The 12,976-nt window shown below is 42.8% G+C and overlaps 1 protein-coding gene across 3 annotated transcripts in view; it reads right to left on the minus strand.

The window, feature by feature from the left end:
- Window positions 1-5,927: 5,927 nt before the first annotated feature.
- Window positions 5,928-12,976, minus strand: part of CDC14A (cell division cycle 14A) — a 125,996-nt gene continuing 118,947 nt past the window's right edge. For 2 of the 3 annotated variants that reach the window (XM_083156935.1, XM_083156936.1), the window contains 2 exons: window positions 9,321-9,600; window positions 5,928-6,928 (listed from right to left, as the gene is read on the minus strand). In XM_083156935.1, the coding sequence (XP_083013061.1) occupies window positions 6,899-6,928; window positions 9,321-9,600 (310 nt within the window). In that variant the 3' untranslated portion in view covers window positions 5,928-6,898. The remainder of the gene's footprint in view (window positions 6,929-9,320; window positions 9,601-12,976) is intronic. The other variant, XM_083156937.1, reaches the window with a different exon arrangement.

Genomic DNA, 12,976 nt, shown 5'->3' on the forward strand with positions numbered 1-12,976 from the left:
CTTAAAACAATAACTATATCCAGTAACAATGTGAGCCTGCTTCATTACATGTACATGATATTACCTTATCTGCAGGGTCTATTTAGAGACTTTCGGCAGTAACCCGGAGTCAGCATGGACTGGGAATATAATGGGCACCCAGCAATTCAATTTTACTCGGACACAAGTTCCGTGGAAGTCCTCATTTCTGCCTCCTGAGATGGTGAGCAGAAATGGGTGAAAAATCCATGGTTTGATTGCCCAAAAAAGTTTTGGCAGTCTAAGCAGGACTTTAGACTGGCTTAGCTGTTGATGCAGCTACACCCGGTGCGCTTTTGGCACAACAGGAGATATAATTCAGGGCACATACCATTATTACTAATCTTAAGATAACTGACTGTCTGCGGCTACACAGCAAGCTACGATGCACTGTGTTTTATTACACTTTATGTGGGGAAACAGGGTGGGTGGGGGGGGTTTACTCTATGAATTCTGCTGGAGAAAAGGACTGAAGGGACATGTGGGAATTAAGGTCAGAATGTATGAGTGTGAGCGGGGTGTGCATGTATGTTTATTAAAGTTTTACATTTCACGTTGTGCCACCCGCTCCCTGAAACCGGCGCCCACGCTCCTGCTGCCCGACGATCGCATTGTGAGCGGTCGCATGTGGTTAAAAAACAAATGCGATTGTTCATGCAATTCGATAAATATTATGTGCAGCACATAACATCTATTGATGCTACATTCGACCGGCAGGCCCGCACATCACTTCGGGTGAAATCCATGCAAGCGTAAGCTTGGGTGTGCTGGAAGGGATCCTAATGGATCCCTCTCAGCAGGAAAATGTGATAGAAGACCATAGACTTCTATAAGGCAATGCCATACAAACATGGCACTTCCCACCTCATCCAAGTCCTGGAGACTTTCACATTCAGGGGCTTGCTGCTCATGCAGTATGCTTCCATACCTCCAAAAACTGCATGGTACTTGTGTATTATCACGGCGCCCCCGATATTAAGTCGAACGATTTTTTTTATCTCATCGCAGCCATACACCCGATGCACTGCGATGCGATGTAAGCCCCCTATACAATGTTAAATTGTATAAGCACCCTAATGGGTGCTTACAATGTTAAATGCACCCCCACACCACCCCCCCCCCCCCCCCCAGTATGAACGTGAACCCGAAGCCTGGCGACGGTATGCGTCCTCCGACCCTTTCATACCCCCCCTATCCACGTCGGCGTGGAGTTAATTTTATATAGTGTGGTGAGCAGACGCGTATACCTGTGAAGTAATGCGCGTCCCCTCGCGGCGCTCGCCATGCTTCGGGCTCGGTGGCTCGCCACACTATATAAAATCAACTCCACGCCGACGTGGATAGTGGGGGTATGAAAAGGTCGGAGGACGCGTACCGCCGCTCCTCGGGGGCTCGCTGCGCTCGCCACGCTTCGGGTTCGCGTTCATACTAGGGGTGGCGTGGGGTTGCAGTTTACATTGTAAGCACCCATTAGGGTGCTTATACAATTTATAATCTCATCGCATTGTATGCCATATACAATGGCATACAATTTTAACATTGTATGACATTGGGGAACATCGCGGGACATTGCATCGCATACCATCGCATGCCTTATGGTATGCGATGGGCGCCGTGATAATACACAAGTACCAACTGCATTGCAGAGGTTTGACCATAAAAAAGTATTTGCTACACATCGTCCCTGGTGTTCAGTCTGACATGACTACAGTGTTTAAGCCCATTCATGTACAGGGACCTTATGGATATGTAAGATACAAAGAGAAAATAAATCGCATTTTCACTGAATGTTATCTGCTTTACACTTTCACAAGTTAAGGTGCATCCACACCGGGGAGCGCGCATCGTTTGTTGTTTGTAGCATATACACTAGGCGATATTATAAATTATATTGTACAGAAGGGCCATAATTAGCTGTATCGTTTAAAACCCGTTTTGACTTGGGATGCGGTCGGCAGTTAATAGGTTGACCACTATTGGTCGACACATGGAAAAGGTTGGCATACCACATGTCGACATGGTCAAATTGTTGTTATACAATAGGTCAACCTGGAAAAGATCAACATGAAAAAAGTCAACATGAGTTTTTGACATTTTTTCCCCAGAACATGTATTATTTCATATTTTACTATCGAAGTGGACATAGACGGCCAGATGTATCAAGCTTCAAAAGTGATGAAATGGAGAGTGATAAACAACCAGCCAATCAGCTCCCACCTGTGATTTTTCAAACCCAGCCCGTAACATGACAGGCAGGAGCTGATTGGCTTGTTATTTATCACTCTCCATTTTATCACTTTTTTAAGCTTGATACATCGGGCACACTCGGAGAATATAATACTGTGTTGAGCATAGCGAGGCTCCGTGATCAAAGCATGGGTAGTGAAGCGAGAGAAGAGACGTGGTACACTTATACAGTGTCCATGTCAACGTAAGTCGACATAGACATAAAAAACATGAAAAACTAATTTTGACCTAAGCCACGTCGACCTTCATTTAATGTGTCAACCAATAGCAGTCAAACTAATGACTGTCAAACTTAATATAGTCGACCTTATGACCCATACCCTACCCTTTAATACGAGTTCTGTTCTGTTCTGTATCGATGAGTAAGCAAAGCAAAACATTCATCCAAGGTTATAAATGGACCCTGGCAAATAGGAGAAAAGACAAAAATGTACATGGCCAATTTTCCCACTAGGCTCCAGTGCCTAGGGCTCACTACACGTCTATTGATCAGACTGAACACATAAATTATATATTATACATATGTTACAAATACACTGCACAGGACTATGGTATATTTTGTGTCCATTCCTGTTATTAATCTGGTATATTGTGATAGGGAGTATAGTACTAATATATTAGCAGTATTACATGATATATATATATATATATATATATATATATATATATATATATATATATATATATATATACCAACACCCACTTAAGGTATGGCGCCTATTAAAAACATAAAATAGTCCATAAATATGTAGATCCAATGTCACGTGAAGCCTACTATGTATATTCATCCAGAACTTGTTTATTAATCTTCAAGTTGTCACTGGAAACATGTGTTATACATACCAACGCGTTTCGTCAATCAAGACTTCATCGGGGGAAACAATGTATAAGTCTTCAATGGGTAAACTGTGTGTGCCAGATGCTTCTGGACTAAACGTTGGTGTCTCCTATTGATTATTAGGAGATAATCCAATATCGTGTGTATTGAATTATTTTGTGTAGTAGTCGATGTGCATTCGATCATATGTCGATGCGATACCAATAAAGAATTAGGGACTGCTTATCCTCCCCCCGTAGTCCTATCCCAAATGGGACCAATGGAAATGATGTGGTGATCACTCCTCAGAACAAAACCACTGGCATCAATATCTCTCACTCTGATGTCTTTCCCCCAAGTTTAACTGATAGTTTATTCTGTTAGTTTGATTACACGTTTGCTTCACTTTTTTGTTCCTGTAAATAGTCCTGAAGGGGCTTCGTCTCTGAAACTGTCGACCATGACTGCACATGTTATGTTTTGATTTTTTTTCAATACACTGATCCATTGATTTTTCACAAAGTCCGAAGAGTGCTGCCTGTTTATTCCTGGAAGCATCTAGACCCCTTTGATTACCTACCTCTCTCTCTATATATATATATATATATTCTGTGTGTGTGTGTACCGTTTTTAGTGCTGTGCGATGCGATCTCTATGTTAAATTCACAGCAGTGCTTGTGCAATGAAATATCGCATAGGATCGCATGCCAGCAAATGGCATTCGATGCGATGCGATATTTCATTGTACAAGCACCCATGCCATGAGATGTGATGGGTGCTTACAATGAGATGTAACCCCCCGTATCCACGCCATCCCGAAGCGTGGCGAGCGGTGGCGGTACGTTCCTCCGACCTTTTCATTTCCCACTATCCACGTTGGCGTGGAGTTGAGTTTAGATAGTGTGGCGAGCGCAGCGAGCCACCGAGCCCGAAGAGTGGCGAGCTCTGCGAGGGAACGCAGAATACGAGCCCGAAGCGTGGCGAGCCCCGCGAGGGGACGCGGAATACATGCAAAAGTAATCCGTGTCCCCTCGTGGGGCTCGTTGCGCTCGCCATGCGTCGGGCTTGGTGGCTCGCTGTGCTCGCCCGACTATCTAAAATCAACTCCACGCCGACGTGGATAGTGGGGGTATGAAAAGGTCGTAGGACGCGTACCGCCACCGCTCGCCACGCTTCGGGTTGGCGTTGATAGTGGGGGTGGCGTTGACACTGGGGGTGACACTAAATAATGGAATCACATTATAAGCACCCATCAGTGTGCTTGTACAATTAAAAATCGAATTGCATGCCGCAATATTGTGGGGGATGCGATGCAATGCCGTACGATGGAATTGTGGGCGCCGTTCTAGGAAACAAGTACCAAGGGGCCAAATCATGCACACTGTAATAGTTATCCAAGCCTTTGTGGTAACTAGCCACACCCCATATAGAGACTGACCACACCCTAAGTATGGGCCGACACTTGAAATGTACATAGTAAAGGTTTCTGGTTGCCATCTACATGTAGTAACATTTTTTTTTTTAAGGTATAAAAATCCCTGTACATTGTAAAATGACATCAGACCATGGCCCTTATTCAGATCTGATAACAGTACATATTTGTTCTCAAAATGGGCAAAACCATGTGCACTGCAGGTGGGGCAGATGTAACATGTGCAGAGAGAGTTTAATTTGGGTGGGTGTGTTTAAACTGAAATCTAAGTTGCAGTGTAAAAATAATGCAGTCAGTATTTACCCTGCACAGAAACAAAATAACTCCTCCAAATCGAATTCTTTCTATACATGTTACATCTGCCATACCTGCAGTGCACATGGTTTTGCCCATTTTGAGAACAAATTTGTACTGCGATCAGATCTGAATAAGGGCCCATATTACAATGTACAGTTTATCAGACCATTGCATAGGGCTGATGTAAAGCTTCTCAGTACCCCAGGCAAAGCTTCAACCTATTGACCACCCCCCCCCCCCCCCCCCAACCCAACACCGCCACAAATATCCACTTTCCAGACCCACAAGTGAAAGCATGGAGGTGGTATCTTAGAAGTTCCACAGCCACCGCCTGCATTAACTGTTTGAGTACCAACATCTCTGTGAGGGATGTGCAAAATATCTGCTAAAAATGTCAGCGTCGCTCACATTTGTTATATAAATGTAAATAAAAAATGTGTTAAAAAAGTTTATATTTCCCATATAAGGTAAGCATTACAGGTCATTATGATGAATAAAAAAGTTTGCTTGGGAATTTTCAAACCTGTTTTGGCAAAATGACATGGCACACAAAGGGTTAAGTACAACAAGGATGTCTTCCTTCATTTTTTGATAGGCAGACTCTGTGGTGCCCCCACAGATACCGGTACCCTAGGCAGCTGCCTAATGGTAGAGCCGGTTCTGCCATTGCATAATTTCTTATCATCCAAGTAAAAAACTCCTACAGGGATTTACAAGATTCATTACAAAAGTAAGCTGGAAACAGCAAACATTTGGCATACATTTGAAATATAAACAAGGAATCCAAGTATTTATAACGAAAAAGATTTAATAATATCCTTTCATAAAAACATGCTTAATATTTAAGTGTTTTGTTATAGTGTATGGCAATAATTTGTTTCAGAGACAGGTATTAATTTGTGTTCACCTAATCATACATTATTACAGATTAAAACAAATAATAACTGATGCAAATAAACAAAATGCGATAACTTAATAACATGGAGAGAATGGGACCACATGTGCCGTAACCTACTGTAGCTAAAATCATTAGCTTTCATTGAACTAGGCAGTTCCTAGTAAAAATGTCACCTTTTATACACTGTTCATAATACACTTCCTGGATTTTTTAAGACAAAAATAATAATAATAATAATAAAAAAAACACCACAACTTTAGCTGCCAAGAAATGGGGACAATGACATTTTGCCGGATTACGTCTCCCATGATGCAAATCAGAGATCTTGGTACAGATATTAAAACTTCAAAAAATAAAAAATATTGTTTTTGGTTGTCCATAGCAACCAATTAAATATTAGCTATAATATTCTAAATGGACGAGATAAAATAGCTAGAATTTGATTGGTTACTATAAGTAAATCCTCCATTATTCATATTTAAAAACTGTGTTGACTCTACCCCCATAGATGAGCTGAACCCTGGTTAACCAAGACTCTAAACTCCAAAATATAAAATTCTCTTAGTATATAAACAGCGTATACAAACCTCCCACCTCCCCCTGATACCAGCGGTTTATATTTCAGAACAATTATGCAACAGCCATAGACATCGGGTTATCCAAATGTACAATTTGTATGTTTTGTGTGCACAAGAACACTCTCAGTAAGAAACAATCTGCCACTGCAAACATTATTACAAAAATATCATCCTAGACAGAAAAATAGATCTTCTGATTTTTGGTTACAAAGAATTTCTAATGTGAAAATATATTCTGTAATATAACATCCACATGAAGTTATATCTATCTAATATATATATATTTTTTAAGACCAACTTGTATTTTAAGACCATATATATATATATACAAATCATGATGGATTTCTAGAAAAAAATAAATTCAATATAAAATTCCAATTTCTTTAAATAAAAATCATCAAAGATGATAATAAACAAAAAATCAGTCAGCAGCCTAGCAGTTTATGTGACTAGTAGTAAGTAGATATGCCTTGTCTGGGTTTCAGTATATGTCCTGGTATGTGAGTAGAGAAGGTTATCTGGATAATGGATTCCTTCTCTTCGTCTCTCCTCCATTTTTCCACGGCAGAGGATTCATGACCGGGAAAGGGTTGACAGGTGCGTGACTGCCTTTAGAACTCAGCAGTGTCAGACTGAAGGGACTGGAACAAAACAAATGCATATTATGTTATTATTAATAGTACCACCATCAGCAGAGACGAGGGGAACCAAATCACTGAGGGAAAGGAGTGGGATATAATGGTAGTCTGGCATTTTTATTACATACAATTTTGACTTTAAACCTTGAAGAAAAAAAACTAATTTAGAACCAGAAGTTCGTGGGATACCGCTACACAAAGATTGTGAAATTTATCCTCCTGCTATATATATATAATATGTATAAGTATGATGGTTTATGTGCACAGACATCTTACAAACATAAATGACTTCAAATTTGGCAAGTCCTGCCCTCGACTGCCAACTCTCTATTGGAGGTATACTTTGCATAAAAATATATCTGTATCTGACAGATATGGACACTAAAGGGGGAATTCAATTAGTCACAGGGTTTTCCATGAAGCTAAATAATCTCTCCACAAGGGGTACAGCTATTCAATTAAAGAACCTTTTTGTTGTGCAGTAAAACACCTGGAAACCCACTGATAAAATGAGGAATCTAATGGGTTTCACCAAGTGTCAAAAGAATAGGGGTGCATTTAATGTGGATTTTTCCTCACAACTCCAAAAGAACAAATCCTGCCTTTGGGAATTTGCGTGCTAGGTTCCTGCAGCTAACTGAACCAGCAACACGTTCAATTATGTGCGGGGTAAATCTCATGGCTAAGGCTGGGTACACAACAAGCTGACATATCTGATAAGTATGTGCATATAGCCTTACCAATCACCTGCCCACTGTGTCGTGCTTGATGTCACAACTGCACGTGCATTTAAATGTGTTCGCCCAGTTGTGCTACTATTCAACAATGGTCCCTGCACCAACTGCCAACCACCCACACACACAGCCAGATATATATCTGCAGATATATCGGCTGTGCTGCAGGGTCGACGCAATGTGTCTGTGAACAACATTGTTCACAGACATATCAGGGGTACACACTACAGATATATCCAATGGATGGGCGATTGTCTGTCCAGGTGTGGCTAGAATAGAACGGGAAAGGGTCTTCAAAACTGATGTACATATATTTATATTCTGTAAAACTAAACCACTTTCACACCACTTCTTTATGTATAATGGATCCGATACGTAATGCCGGCGTTTGGAATCCCGGCGGTCGGAATCCCGACACTGGAATCCCGACCGCCGAAATCCCAACATGGGGGAGACGTGGATCGCCCCCCCTTGCGGGCTCGCTGCGCTCGCCGCGCAGCGGGCCCGGTGCCTCGCTACGCTCGGCACGCTATTTTATTCTCCCTCTATGGGTGTCGTGGACACCCACGGAGGGAGAAAGTTTCGGGATTTCGGCGGTCGGGATTCCAGTGTCGGGATTCTGAACGCAGGGATCCCGACCGCCGGCAAATTGACCGCATCCCTGTATAATACACAGTGAATTCTATTTAATTGACTCCCATTTGAAAGAAAATGTTCCTCCACTTACTGCTTGCTGAGCTGTTTTAGAAAAGTAATATAGGGTCTGATTCAGAGATGTACGCAGATGCATGCACAAGACAGACGCCATCTGCTAATAAGTCAATGTCTTGTGCATAGAGACATCCATTGCATTATCTCATCCTCAGCTTACATAGAAAAGTGGAAACACTGGACTTCTAAGTAAGACTATCGTTGCCCATACACCTGTCTGATTTGGGCAGAGAAATTGGCCTAAATCAGAGGTGCTTGATGTCACCCTCGGGTCAGATGAGCAGTCCCGAGCGCTTCGGACCTGAGACGGAGGCCGGACCTGCAGCCCGCCCGCCTGCCTGACCTCTGACTCAGGCCCCCTCCTGGCGGCAGATGGTGGGGTCGCATGTGATACGTTGCATGTGAACGGACAGCATGCGATACTGTCGCTCGGGAGGGTCCCGGGGGCTCAGTGGGGTCAGGTGGCCAATAGACTGCTGTGATACATCGCAGTAGTGTATGGTCACTTTATGCGGTCTTGGACAGAGCGGCTCTCCTAGTCACATATCACATATCAATCATTGCATGTGTGCAACACAACATTGGAGCTGCACAGTTAATTTAGTTAAAAGTTCTCAAGAAAATAAGTCCAAAAAATAGTTTGTTTTAGTTATTATCTTCAATACTGCTGCAATACGCAGGATTTGTAGAACTATGGGTGTTGTATTTGCCTCCATATAAAATATTGATCATTGTTCTTCACTGTCAAATATGAAGAGTAATGAAGTATTTTTTTACAGTTTTCTACCACACTCTCACCTCACTTGTAGAATAATAAGATAACATAAAACCAGCAGAGTTTTAAGACATACAAGCCAGAAAAGCATTAAGAGAAGCATTTGCAGGGCTGTGGATAATCAAGCTGTTAGTAGGCTGCTATATGCACAGTGGTACAATGTCAGTACACTTACAGGAATAGAGCGACTCAGGTAACGTGCAGTGGAGGTGAGGCTTGTGTATGAGGGTCGGAAGGATCCATATGAGTCATTGCCAGCAGGAGATACATTCCAGGTACGGTTGTTGTTGAGTTCGCCTTGGCTTCGACCATGAGGACTGGAGGGGTACAGGCTGGAAGGGTTAACCGGGGAGAGGCCGGGGCGGGAGGGAGAGGAACTGCGGGTGCTGTCTAAATCGTCCAGAGCAGAATTCAGATTCCCAAGCGAGCCAGCAAACCGCGTATTTACAGAGTAACTGAGAGGAAAAAACACGAGGAGGGATATGACAGACTGAGCACTGACAGAACTTATGTACATGCAGGAAATGACAAGCAGCCCCATCCTCTGATAACATGCAATACTGTACATGCTGAAGTGTGCACACAAAAATACATATAGGATCTAGAACAGTGGTTCTCAAACTCGGTCCTCGTGACCCCAGACAGTCCACATTTTCCAGGTCACCCGGCAGATGCACTCATTACTCAATGACACTTGGTAAAAGATCCACAGGTGGAGCTAATTATTTCACTTGATTCTGTGAGGAGACCTGCAAAACATGCACTGTGTGGGTGTCCTGAAGACCGTCTTTGAGAACCTGTGATCTAGACATAAATGTTTATACACAACTGGATGCACAGCACACAACAGATAGAACTATTTAATATGCATAACCTGCATGCAATGCTGTTTTACAGAAACTTTTCCCACAGATCATACCTTCACGTGTAGTGAACAAAATCACATTCTGCATATCCAATCATTAGGAACTATTGTTAGGGGCACCTGAATATGGATTGGCAATTTACTGAGCTAAGCTGGACTGTCATGAATAATTGTTCTGTTGCCAAAATGGCCACCTACAATGTGTGCAGGTAACAGGTGCCCTTTCAAAAGCAAACATATGAAATGTTGCCGAATTAAGTATTGGTACTTCCTTGAACTAAAATAAGCTGTTCTTAATATTTCTTGCGTTCACAAAATAGCCACCTACAAAGTGCAGGTAGTTTTTAATAAACAAACATCTGAAATAAAATGGAAGTATATTTTATATAGGATTTATAGATTATATATCTATGCACACATGATAAAAATGATTATAAGTTATATTACAAGTATGCATTCCTTTGTTCCTCACAGATAATAAATCCATGAGAAATGAAATTGTGTATATTGTGAGTTCTATCCAGATGTTGTAATAAAAAATTCCCTAATCTGTGAGAATGAGCAGGCTGCTGGATTTTCCTGGTCATGTGGGAATTTCCAGATAAAGGAAAGCTGCGAGGTGGAGAGCAGTCAGAGGCGGAGGAAGCATTGTCTCGCATGGCACAGACCCAAATGCTTGTTATTTGTTGTGAGACCCCACATCTCAAGGGTACAGCTGGGTCTGTAGAACAGTCTGTTCTACACAATGGATGACTGGTTTTGCATTAGAGGAAATTGCTAAGCAGGTATATATTAAGCAGTTCTCAAATGCATAAAAATGATTATTTGCTACCTAAAAGAAATATGATAATCCTGTGCTGCGCCCAATTTCAGCACTACTACATAATGTATCAATGAGCTTTAGACCAATTCACAATATTAACTGGTGCACAGACTCCACAAGAAATATGTGGCTGCTTTATAAGTTGATGGTAATAGCATCATGGTATGGTAATAATCTTTATATGCTAAATCATGCTGTCGGGTCCAGTCAAGCACACCCAGTGGCTTGAGCATGCCCAGAAATGGGCCCAATACAGTACATCACTTTTTACTGGGATGATTTCTGTTGCTTTCCCAAAACGCCAGCAGCATGCCCTTCATTCTTCAGCATTTGGGTCACTGCAAGATGCATCGCATCCCCAGATCTGCACATGTGCAGAACATAAACAAGAAAACTGCTAAATAATCAAAAGAGCATCCAACTGTGAATCAGCTCGTATGTACCCGAAAGAGCATCCGACTGTGAATCAGCTCGTATGTACCCAAAAGAGCATCCAACTGTGAATCAGCTCGTATGTACCCGAAAAAGCATCCTACTGTGAATCAGCCCGAATGTACCCAAAAGAGCATCCAACTGTGAATCAGCTCGTATGTACCCGAAAAAGCATCCTACTGTGAATCAGCCTGCATGTAGCCAAAAGAGCCTTAAACTGTGAATCAGCCCGAATGTACAAAAAGAGCATCCTACTGTGAATCAGCCCTAATGTACCCAAAAGAGACCATAACTGTAAATCAGCATGAATGTAGCCAAAAGAGCATCTTACTGTGAATCAGCCCAACTTTACCCAAAAGAGCATCCTACTGTGAATCAGCCCAAATTTACCCAAAAGAGCATCCTACTGTGAATCAGCCCAAATTTACCCAAAAGAGCATCCTACTGTGAATCGGCCCAAATTTACCCAAAAGTGCATCCTACTGTGAATCAGCCCAAATGCAGCCAAAAAAGCATCCTACTGTGAATCAGCCCAAATTTACCCAAAAGTGCATCCTACTGTGAATCAGCCCAAATGCAGCCAAAAAAGCATCCTACTGTGAATCAGCCCAAATTTACCCAAAAGTGCCTCCAACTGTGAAGCACAAATCAGCTCTAATCTAGCCAATAATGAGACTATGCAAGTAAAAACTATAACAGGGTTTTGTGTGGCCCTGAAAAAGCTCATGAAGTAAAACAACATACATTTACTCTCCCTCAAGTGTACTGTATTACTATGGCAGATGTAACTACTGACAGAGTCATTAGTATAATGACATAATAATATTGTCACCTGCAATCTTCTTACTGGTTTTAAAAATATGGCGCTAACGTTATGATTAATTGTTTTTGTATTGTTTTTTACACAAAGAAGCCTGCACGGATCCTTCAGCACAAAATACGACTGAAAAATGTGGTCTATATTCCAGTCGCAATTTCTGATGAACTTGCGGCCGCACTCAGCAGTATGAATGATGGTATCTGTAAAATACTGTATATCCCACCTAGGTATTTGTATCTGTAATATATAATCGACAGTGGCAGATTTGTGTGTGTGTGTGGGGGGGGTGGGGTTGCGAACGGGCACCAAGGCTTGTGCCCCAACCCCCCCCCCCGTCATTTCCAATTTTTTGTTTATTGTTAATATTGTGGGCCACATAACTGGGCTTTATTGCGGGGACACAAGGATAAGAGAAGGACGGAGCTGCCGCTGCCGGAATTGCAGGGACAGGAATGGAAGACATGGGTCTGCCGCTGCTTGATTGCAGGGCAGGGGTGTGGGATATGGAGCTGCCAGGAGCGGAGTGAGGAGCAGCAGAGTGATACAAGGAGCTGCAGGGAGTGTGGGGAGACCTCGGAGCTAGGAGAGTCGCAGACCTGCCGCTGACAGGATCGGCAGCACAGTGGATGAGAGGCTGCTATGAGATCGACTGTGTAGGGCCAGACAGGAAGGGGGAGCAGACCCAATGCTGGGGACCATGTCCTGCTGCAGAGACCCGGGGCCCGAGGAGAGAGAGGATCAGACCCGGCGCTGGGAGCGGTAGCTGGGGACCCTGTGCTGCTGCTGCAGAGATCCACCCTGGGGAGTGGGGACAGACAGGAGGAGATCTTGCCTGGGGAGAGTGCAGCACTGATGAGAGGAGGTACGGGGGAGGGGGAGAAGAGGATACGG

This window comes from Crinia signifera, chromosome 8, assembly GCF_055691185.1.
Source record: "Crinia signifera chromosome 8, ASM5569118v1, whole genome shotgun sequence".
Taxonomy (NCBI): domain Eukaryota; kingdom Metazoa; phylum Chordata; class Amphibia; order Anura; family Myobatrachidae; genus Crinia; species Crinia signifera.